Source organism: Oncorhynchus mykiss, chromosome 24 (assembly GCF_057628025.1).
Source record: "Oncorhynchus mykiss isolate SJ-2025 chromosome 24, ASM5762802v1, whole genome shotgun sequence".
NCBI classification, from domain to species: domain Eukaryota; kingdom Metazoa; phylum Chordata; class Actinopteri; order Salmoniformes; family Salmonidae; genus Oncorhynchus; species Oncorhynchus mykiss.
This window is the reverse complement of record NC_143045.1, coordinates 33,851,716-33,862,366: the sequence shown is the minus strand read 5'-3', so window position 1 is coordinate 33,862,366 and position 10,651 is coordinate 33,851,716. Positions and strand designations below refer to the sequence as shown.

General features: G+C 41.5%; 1 protein-coding gene across 2 annotated transcripts; it reads right to left on the bottom strand.

The window, feature by feature from the left end:
• Nucleotides 1-1,959: 1,959 nt before the first annotated feature.
• Nucleotides 1,960-10,651, bottom strand: cd86 (CD86 molecule). Of its 2 annotated transcripts, none has more exons than XM_090218058.1 (8): nt 10,420-10,651; nt 8,373-8,404; nt 7,861-7,910; nt 7,112-7,414; nt 6,520-6,798; nt 6,276-6,316; nt 5,763-5,790; nt 1,960-5,049 (listed from the first exon to the last, which is right to left on the bottom strand). In XM_090218058.1, the coding sequence occupies exons 1-8, from the start codon at nt 10,426-10,428 to the stop codon at nt 5,036-5,038; spliced, it is 756 nt and encodes a 251-aa protein (XP_090074184.1). In that variant the 5' UTR covers nt 10,429-10,651; the 3' UTR covers nt 1,960-5,035. The 2 variants fall into 2 exon arrangements, with proteins under 2 accessions (XP_090074184.1, NP_001153949.1); NM_001160477.1 differs by having other exon boundaries at nt 5,023-5,049; nt 6,276-6,407; nt 10,420-10,449.

Sequence of the window (10,651 nt, the reverse complement as noted above, 5' to 3'; positions counted from 1 at the left end):
GTGTGTGTGTACCGTACATGTATACTTGTTATGACAGTAAATGTCTTAAGCAGTGTTATTAATAAACATGGACTCTTATTAACAACTCCTCAGGTTTCCAGCATCACACACAGCAGACATAGAATCTACACTCGTGACTGTAGCTCGGTCCCAAAGGGTTTGTCTGAGAATCTCTGATCGGAATTGAAGCCTCTCAGTGGTATTCCCATCTGAGTATTCATCACCACCACCCCACCCACCCTTCACCCCCCTCTGCTCAGCTGTGTGTATGCCCTCCTCCCACTTCTCAGTGGAAAGGTCAAAGGTTAGAAGCCAAAGTGGTGATAAATACTTCCAGGTCATCTCTTGCTCCAAGGGTCAGAGTTGTCCTATAGGAACCGTAACATACCTTCCTAAAATGGCTGAAACAATGAATCAGTTCAAACATTGTCAGTTCAGTTCACCCAGCTCTTTCTCTCTCTCTCTCCATTAGCCTGTCTTTCCTCCTCTCTGTCTTCCACTCTCTCCTTAGTAACAGACATGCCACACACCCACACACACGTATCATATGCTGGGTGTTGTTGTGATTGTGAAATGCATGGAACTATTTTTAGAGGAATAGAGAACCTTCCCTGGTGCTGATCAGATTTCAGCTCTGCTCTCCTGAATCGATCTCTTGTCTTACAGCACAGTGCTTTGGCTCTCTCAGCCCTAAACTCATTTAGTTGACATTCTGAAGTGGAATAATCTCATTAGGCTGTTGTTTGGTGTTGGCCACAGTAGACTGGAGCAGAGGTTGCCTCTCTGTAAAGGAACACAGACAGTAAGTTGTGCCAGCTCAGTGGTCTGTAGACGTGTGTAAAATGGAGCGATTATTCAAGGGCTCCACCATCATTATATCGGCTTCCTTCTGACTCCTCTGACTATTCCTGCGTGTGTGTGTGTCTGCAGAAACAGGCCAAACTGGTTAATTTACTAGTGCTTCTAGAATAATCTGGTGTGTGTCTACCAGGAAGATGAGTGGAGGCACTCTGTTTCTATTTCTTTTCTTTGGGCTAGACCAGGGAGGGAGGGAGATGAGGTAAAGAGAGAGGTAGAGAGAGAGAGAGAGAGAAGTAGCGGTAGAGTGAGAGAGAGAGTGAGAGGTAGAGAGAGAGAGAGAGAGAGAGAGAGAGAGAGAGACTGTTACATTCCTGAAGTCTAAGCAGGCTGGAGTGATTCTACTGTTTAATGTAAACACAGGGGAGGGACCGACTGGCACAATGATTCATGTGAGAGATGGAGGAGGAGGGTAGAGATAGACAGGGATCGCGAGATACTAGGGTGGGAGAGGAGAGAGAGGGGGGGGGAGAGAGAGAGAGATAGACAGGGATCGAGAGATACTAGGGTGGGAGAGGAGGGGTTGGGAGGGAGGGAGAGAGAGAGAGCAAGCGAGAGAGAGAAAGGTAAAGAGATGTGTGGTTTCTCTCTACTGTGCGAGTTAGCTCTGGTCTGTAAGTTTGATGAAAAGGTAAGTGGTGCAAGACCACACCGTTCTCTTGTCCCAATAAACACTCAAACTGTCTGCTGAATGGAGAGTATAATTTCTCTTTTTCTTGCCTCTCACATCTTCCCCTTCTCTCTTCATTCCAGTCAGAGGCAGACAGACGAGCTGTTTGCAGTAGACACCAAGGTGGAAGAAATGGCATTGAACAACATTGGATCTACAGACTACCCTTTTTCAGCATGTATAAGACAGGTCAAAAGTACTACTATAAGGCTCTTCAGTCTGTAGAGTGGGTGAGTATAAATCTGTGGTGAGACTGACATCTGCTGGTGAACACTGATACTGCAATTTGGTGTAATAACTACACCATACAATAACATGGATGGGCAACTTTGATGGGGGTGAGGGCCACAAAAAAACTGAACTCATCATTAGGGGCCACACTGGCTCGTGGGTCTACATACCCACACATGCAGTCAGAGCCGGACCTAGCCTTTTGGGGGTCCTAAGTGAAATTTATTGGGAAAAGATGCAGATTCAAAACTCAATTTTGAAATATAACTTTGTGTAGTCTACTATTCTAACTTTAAACAGTAAATTAAGCCCCCGACTGAGTTCCTAACAGAATTGATCCACAGTCCTACAAAAGGGCTGTGTGTTGTCAACAGCTCCACCACTTATTTATAGCAAAGTAGACCATTTTTAATAGCTATTAAAAAGTTGAAAAACATAATTTAACATTAATAACTTATTCCTAACTTATATAGAAGAATACAAATATTATATGCCCTCAAGATGACCTTACATGAGAACAACATATTTCATATAAATATTTAGCCTACATACAATTTTTTTTTGAAAATAATTCCAAAAAGAATCAAGACACATTGTTACAAACGTTCAGCATTCGTCTTCTGCTCACAAACACTGAAAAACCAGCACCTGTACGTCCTTAAATCTGGAATCCGTAGAGGTAAAACTGCCTCGTCCGTTTGCGATATTACAACAACAAAGACATTACTGCAAACAAAGAAACCCGTTTTTTCCCCTCTGACATCATTTCACATGCGATAGAAGAGCAGCGCGTGTATGCTCATCTGCCCCGTTTAAAAAAAAAACACAAAATAATGCGGCAGCCAATGGCGCCGTTTCACCGGATCTCAGCTTTAAAACCAGTTTAGACTGGCAGCAATACAGTTGAAGTCGGAAGTTTACATACACTTTAGCCAAATACATTTAAACTCAGTTTCACAATTCCTGACATTTAATCCTAGTGAAAATTCCCTGTTTTAGGTCAGTTAGGATCAACACTTTATTTTAAGAATGGGAAATGTCAAACTAATAGTAGAGAGAATTACTTATTTCAGCTTTTATTTCTTTCATCTCATTCCCAGTGGGTCAGAAGATTACATTCACTCAATTAGTATTTGGTAGCATTGCCTTTAAATTGTTTAACTTGGGTAAAACGTTTTGGGTTTGTTGGGTGAATGTTGGCCCATTCCTCCTGACAGAGCTGGTGTAACTGAGTCAGGTTTGTAGGCCTCCTTGCTTGCACATGCTTTTTCAGTTCTGCCCACAAATTTTCTATAGGTGTGAGGTCACGGCTTTGTGATGGCCACTCCAATACCTTGACTTTGTTGTCCTTAAGCCATTTTGCCACAACTTTGGAAGTATGCTTGGGGTCATTGTCTATTTGGAAGACCCATTTGGGACCAAGTTTTAATATATCCACATAATGTTTCATCCACATAATGTTTCCTGCCTCATGATGCCATCTATTTTGTGAAGCGCACCAGTCCCTCCTGCAACAAAGCACCCCCACAACATGATGCTGCCACCCACGTGCTTCACGGTAGGGATGGTGTTCTTCGGCTTGCAAGCCTCCCCCCTTTTCCTCCAAACATAACAATGGTCATTATGGCCAAATAGTTTCATTAGACCAGAGGATATTTCTCCAAAAAGTACAATCTTGTCCCCATGTGCAGTTGCAAACCGTAGTCTGTCTTTTTTATGGTGATTTTGGAGCAGTAGCCTCTTCCTTGCTGAGCGGCCTTTCAGGTTGTTTCGATATAGGACTCGTTTTACTGTGGATATAGATACTTTTGTACCTGTTTCCTCCAGCATCTTCACAAGGTCCTTTGCTGTTGTTCTGGGATTGATTTTCACTTTTCGCACCATAGTGCGTTCGTCTCTAGGAGATAGAACGCGTCTCCTTCCTGAGCGGTAGGATGGCTGTGTGGTCCCATGGTGTTTATACTTGCGTACTATTGTTTGTACAGATGAATGTGGTACCTTCAGGCATTTGGAAATTGCTCCCAAGGATGAACCAGACTTGTGGAGGTCTATTTTTCTGAGGTCTTGGTTGACTTCTTTTGATTTTCCCATGATGTCAAGCAAAGAGGTGCTGAGTTTGAAGGTAGGCCTTGAAATACATCCACAGGTACACTTCCAATTGACTCAAATGATGTCAATTAGCCTATCAGAAGCTTCTAAAGCCATAACATCATTTTCTGGAATTTTCCAAGCTGTTTAAAGGCACAGTCAACTTAGTGTATGTAAACTTCTGACCCACTGGAATTATGATGCAGTGAATTATAAGTGAAATAATCTGTCTGTAAACAATTGTTGGAAAAATGACTTGTGTCATGCACAAAGTAGATGTCCTAACCGACTTGCCAAAACTATAGTTTGTTAATTAACAAGAAATTTGTGGAGTGGTGGAAAAATTTGATTTAATGACTCCAACCTAAGTGTATGTAAACTTCTGACTTCAACTGTATGTGGGGTGGACTCGGACCTACTGGGAGATGCTGGTATAGGATCTGAGGTAAGATCTATTACGGACAGACACATTCACTTCCAGTATCCACTTCCAGTATCCACTTCCAGTATCCACTTTCAGTATCCACTTTCAGTATCCACTTCCAGTATCCACTTCCAGTATTCACTTCCAGTATCCACTTCCAGTATTCACTTCCAGTATTCACTTCCAGTATCCACTTCCAGTATTCACTTCCAGTATCCACTTCCAGTATTCACTTCCAGTATTCACTTCCAGTATCCACTTCCAGTGTCCACTTCCAGTATCCACTTCCAGTATTCATCAGTTGAATACAGTCCATCCCTGATAAGTGCTCACTGGATAAGTGTACGCTTCTCTAAAGTGCAGTGCATGTCTCTAGTCCTAATACAAACGCAGTACAAATACTAGATATGTTTCCTTGGATACTACATACCCTGGATTAGTGCACACATTGAGGACAGTCATTGCACTTCTAGTTTTCATTGGTTCTTCTGTGGAACTCAGTCATTTGAACATACTAGTTAAATATTTATACAATTGTCAGTCTCCTCAACACCGTGAAAACACCCCTGAACTGCAGCGTGTAGAGGAAAGCTAACATAGTTTCCAACAGCAACAAGTCCAGGCAATGGTTAGGTCACCTCAGCAACCCCTTTATCATGTCCCATTAGAAGGCAGTATCCAATGAGTTCAGATTTATAATTATCAAATGATAGAACCTTTCACATTCTGCCTTCCAAATGTTCAAGTTTCTGGATTCCTTCAGGTCAGCTGTACATTTCTGGGAAGCAGAGAAGAAGAAAGAGAGGAGAAGAAGAAAGAGAGGAGAAGAAGAAGGAGAGGAGAAGAAGAAGGAGAGGAGACGAAGAAAGAGAGGAGAAGAAGAAAGAGAGGAGAAGAAGAAAGAGAGGAGAAGAAGAAAGAGAGGAGAAGAAGAAGGAGAGGAGAAGAAGAAAGAGAGGAGAAGAAGAAAGAGAGGAGAAGAAGAAAGAGAGGAGAAGAAGAAAGAGAGGAGAAGAAGAAAGAGAGGAGAAGAAGAAAGAGAGGAGAAGAAGAAAGAGAGGAGAAGAAGAAGGAGAGGAGAAGAAGAAAGAGAGGAGAAGAATGAAACAAAACTAAACCATTTTTACTACTTGGCCAGGTCAATTGCACAGGTTATCGAAACCAATGTCAAGCTTTTGATCTTATCCCACTGGGCACAGACTTCAGTTCAACGTCTAGTTCTGATTTACATTTGGTCGAGTAGTCAACTAATGTGAATTCACAAGAAAATTCACCATGACATTGGATTCAGGTTCAAAGTTGGATGAAAAAAAAGACTAAATGCCCTGACGTTGATTACAGTTTGCAAATCCAAATAGTTTTCCACGTTGACTCAACGTCATCGCATCGATTTTTGGGCGGGTTAACACGACGTGGAAACAACGTTGACTGAACCAGTTTTTCCCAGTGGGATGTATTTATCCTGTGAGTTTGAGTGAAACAGATACTCACTCCTCTGAACTTGCTGCTCCCTTTCCTCCTGGAGAAACAGAAAGATATAGACGGGTTGGTTGTTTAGCAAAAAAATGGATGTGTGCGCAACTATGCGCCAAAACAGACAGGGTTGGCATAGACTGTTGACAACATGTAAACTATATTTAGTCTCTAAATATTTATTGAAAAAGAAATACATTTCCACATTGAACACTTGTCTCTCAATACATAGTTAGAGTTGTTGGTTAGCTATCTCAAAACAAGACGTGGTATCAACAATAACATACAACGAGCTGAAACGAGCCACCTACGAGTCCCCACATGACAGCTTCTTGTCATTTTTGCTAGCTTTCGGACCTTTCAGAATTATAGGAATACACACCTTCCATGCCACATCGATGCACATAACATTGTCCGCCAACCCATCCATATGTTTTATGAATTTATTGACAATTATATTTTATCCTGCCGGTCCCATTTCCAAGGAACAATACAGTCTGTCTCCTCTATCACAAGTAATGTCATCCTTACCTTGATTACTTCTGGCTGTTTGAGCCTTCTTTTTCTTCCTGCTAGATACCAGAACCAGGAAACACAGCAGAACAGCAGCGATCACAGAGACAGCACAGATCACAGAGACAACAGAGATATCAGGAGGCCTGCCTATAGTAGATAAATACAATATATGTAAGGTTTCAAATTAATTAATTTGACAGAAATGTACAATGTTATACATTTAATGACAGTGATAGAAACACAGTATCTCAGTCCTCACAGACAGTGTGTTCCTGTGAGAGGGCGCCCCCTACAGCACAGCTGAGGTTCAGCCGGGGTCCAGAGGAGCAGTTGATGGATATGGAACTGAAGACAGAGAACAGCATAGAGACCGGGTCTGTCCACCCACTGCTGTTCACTACTCCCCAGTGGCTCTGGTTAAGAGGAGGGTTCAGGCTCCACTCAACATCCCTACGAGGGTAACCGTTGTCAGAGGAACATGTCACCAAGCAGCTGCCGTTGTCACAGGCCACTGTTACATTGGGGATGCTGTAGTTGGCTGTAGAGGGGGATAGATGGAAAGGGAGGAGAGCGGAGCGAGAGAAGGAAAGGATTTGATTCTTTTCTTGGTTTTACTTCCTCTAACTGAAAACACAAAACAAGGGCAAAACAACACAAGCCGGTCTAAGTGACAGCCAATTATAGCTTTCGTTTTGTCTTCTCTTGTTAGTGCATGTATTACAAGCACACATCTAACAGAATCAGCTTTTTCCCCCTCACCCAGAAAGATATGTTCCACGAGTGGGAGAATAAAACAGAAAAATGAATTAAACACAAACATGGTAAGAGAGTTTGAACTGAGGTAACGTTACCTGTCACACTGAGCTGTATGTTCTTCTGGTTGTTCTTGGTTGGGTATCCGATGTGGCATTCGTACAGCCCCTCATCTGACAGCCGTATACTCCACAGCCTCATTGTTCCCTGTGTGTGGTCTACTTGAGTACGGTTTGAATACTCCGGGTGAGGGGATGGTAGGTCCCTCGTCTTATGGTAGCCATTAATGAACTTGTTTGGGTCAGGTCTCTGTACATACAGGTGGTTTGGGAGTCTCTGGATGTCAGAGGTACAGGGGAGGGTCACAGACCCACCCACCTCTCCTATCACCATGGTGACATCTGATAGAGAGGGTGAAAGAGGTTAGAGGTTCGGGAAGGGTAGACATTAGGCAGTTCCTTTTTTCCCCCCTCCCTTATCTATCTGACACGTTTGCCCTTTTCTCTCGTCTGAAAGTGTCTGGTACATTCCCTTCTACTGAATAGATACCATTATGGTTCAGATGTTATTGCAAATCCAATCTTACAGGGAAATTGTACACAGACACACAAACACACACGCAGGAACACACACACACACACACACACACACACACACACACACACACACACACACACACACACACACACACACACACACACACAGACACACACACACACACACACACACACACACACACACACACACACACACACACACACCGAAGTATCTCCATCAGTAAAGATCTGATTAGATAAAGTGGCAGGTGTCATGATGTCATATTCTTGTCAGTTGATTAAATTCTTACCTTTACTTTGAATGAACTGAACCGATACCAGGAATAAGATGACACACCTTCTGTAAACCATAACAACATTACAATCAGCTGAGGACTGTTAGGTGAGGTCACTGGCATGGTTACGGGAAGCATTCTTATTTCCTAATAACCTGTTTCCAGAAACACACTCCTAAATGTTATTAATATTATCCTTTAATTGCAGGCACACATTCCTCCAGCTTTCAGGAATGTACTGTATACCAAGGAAACCCAGAGAAAACTGAAATTCCACTGGAGACCCACAGCGACATTCTCTCTATCGGATACTGTCACCACACACTCATGTAAACAAGCTGTGAAGAGATCTGACTCTAGATAGTGTGAAATAACACTCTACAAATGAAATATTATTCTTATTAAAAAACATATCATTGTATCAAAACGAACCAATAGAGTTGCATGTAAACGAAGTATGCCAACAGCCGCAAATAATCAAGCCACAGTCCCGCCATAATCATGGTCACACAGCGAGTACTACTTACCGAAGCAGCCGACGCGCACACATCCCGTAGTCCTGCAGAAAACACACACACACATTAGTTCAAACAGCAGCACTCACAACCAATGATCAGGTTTCATATGATCAGATTCATATCAGGGTAAATATACACTCAGAAATGACACAGGAGTTTGCTTATTAATCCTCAGCTAATATGGTGAGATACAAAAAGTAATTAAGAAATATCTTCATTCTATATTTATTATAATAACCAGGTTAAGGAAATTGATGAGCATTGAGAGAAATTCTGTCTCCATGGTTACTCTGTTCCCTAATAGTCAGTCAATAAAACCCTAAGGGAAATCCCTATACAAGGGAGTTACTTCAGGAAATTCTTTGCTACTGTGTGTGGTAGGCCTAAACACAGGGCCCAGTTTTTCAAAAGTTATCTATTCGTATTTCAGCTATAGGATAGGATTAAATGCATAGAAATATAATGAATAGAACGGGAGTCCCCATTCAAGTCAATGATTTGTCTATTCATTCTATTTCTATGCATTTAATCCTAACCGATAGGCGAAGTCCAGATATATAACTTTTTAAAAACTGGGTCCAGGTGATGAGTTCGCTATCTAGACAATCTTGCGGTGCTGTACTAGTGCCTCGTGAGATATTTGTGGTCATGGTTATTGATTCATCTCAGGGATTGGTAGTTAAGGATAGGAGTTCAGAGTTGATTTAACGTTGATCTGAAGAGAATCAAACAACAATTCTGTTCTTCAATCGTGTGTCTTTTACACATTGTCTTGCAAGGACTTTGTTATGTGTTAAACACTTGAGTGTAAAGATATAAAACGATTGCATCAGTAGAATGTGACAGGCCAGAGGATTGTGCGGGGGCAGACGAAGGGAACTGGCTTGGTTGTCAGATACGTTTCTAATTAATAAGCCAGGGGGAATCCCCAGAAATATACATCTCCGTTGTTGTGGTATCAGCTTGTAGGATGAGTTTCATGAACACAGGTTACAGTATCAACAGTACAGAAGAACTGTACATTGTTGCAGTATATTAAATATATTGCTATAATGCACACACATGAAAACAATCATACATAAACACAACATAAGCATGCGCGTGTGCATTCGTGTGCATTTGTGTGCATTCGTGTGCATTCCTATGCATTCGTGTATGCCTTCATGGTCAACTGAGCATGTGGCAAACAGTAGTTTCACACTGATCCTGACACAGATGATTTTGTTATGTTGCAGCGAGAGTGAGTGGAAAAAGGTTGGTACTAGAAATATGCTGAGTGAGAAGTTTGTGTTCGTGTTTACTGTGTTACTCAGATAGCAGTCAATAAAAACTGAAATCCATTATGAAATGTTTAGTAGTTTTATCAAAACACAAAATATGAAAACTTCAGAGTTAATCTGACCATAAGTAGGTGAAATCCACTGTGTGAAAATGTTTAACTTTATCCATGTGATTGACAATGTTTGCAAATAAGTAATTTCAAAAATGTATAATGCACTGTCCATGCAACACGATTTACATATTAAACCATTTAGACAGAGATGATGATAAACGTTTATTTAAAATATGTAATATGACACTACGGAGGTTTTACACAGGCAGCCCAATTTTGCCAATAATTTGTCTTTTGACTAATCAGATCAGATCTTTTGCCAATATTTCATCTTTTGACCAATCAGAATATATCAGAATTGAGCTGCCTATGTAAATGCAGCCAATGTCCTGTCAGTTTTTACGGCTCCATCATCTGTTGGCTACATGTCTCCAGATACTACAGTCAACCCTAAGAGTAGGAGTCACATCTCTACAGCGATTGTTTTGGTTAATAACCTGAAACGCCAACAACCTCCATTCATTCAAGATATATGATATAGTAGGTTAAACTGAATACCATAATATTACATTATTTAATTAAACTGCTTCACCTTAACCTGCACTGTATTACCTAAGTAAATCTACAACAACAATAGCACATCCACTACAAGCCAGTCTGGAAGAGCTGTAAACATTTGTAACAGTTATAAAGCCCATGAGGGGGAAATAAAGACATTCTTACCACAGTCATGCTTTGCCTTTCTTAACAGCCGCAATCGAGTGTGAAGTCGGAGAAGTTGGCGTGTGATGTGTTCTCAGCACAGACAACCAGCCCCTCTTCCTTCAGCATTCTGGGGGTGTGGCTTTAGCCAGGGAAAGTCCTTTTTGCTTTTCTAGTTTACTAATGTTGCCATTGTAGCATACAGCAGCTTATCAGAATTTGGTCCCTTCTTACAACAGGGTGTGTTCGTATT

Coding starts and splice junctions, on each gene's coding strand:
- cd86 (NM_001160477.1), bottom strand. Junction 7,911..8,372: donor TGTGCGCGTCGGCTGCTTCG/GTAAGTAGTACT, acceptor TATGGTTTACAG/AAGGTGTGTCATCTTATTCC. Junction 7,415..7,860: donor TCAGTTCATTCAAAGTAAAG/GTAAGAATTTAA, acceptor CCTCTCTATCAG/ATGTCACCATGGTGATAGGA.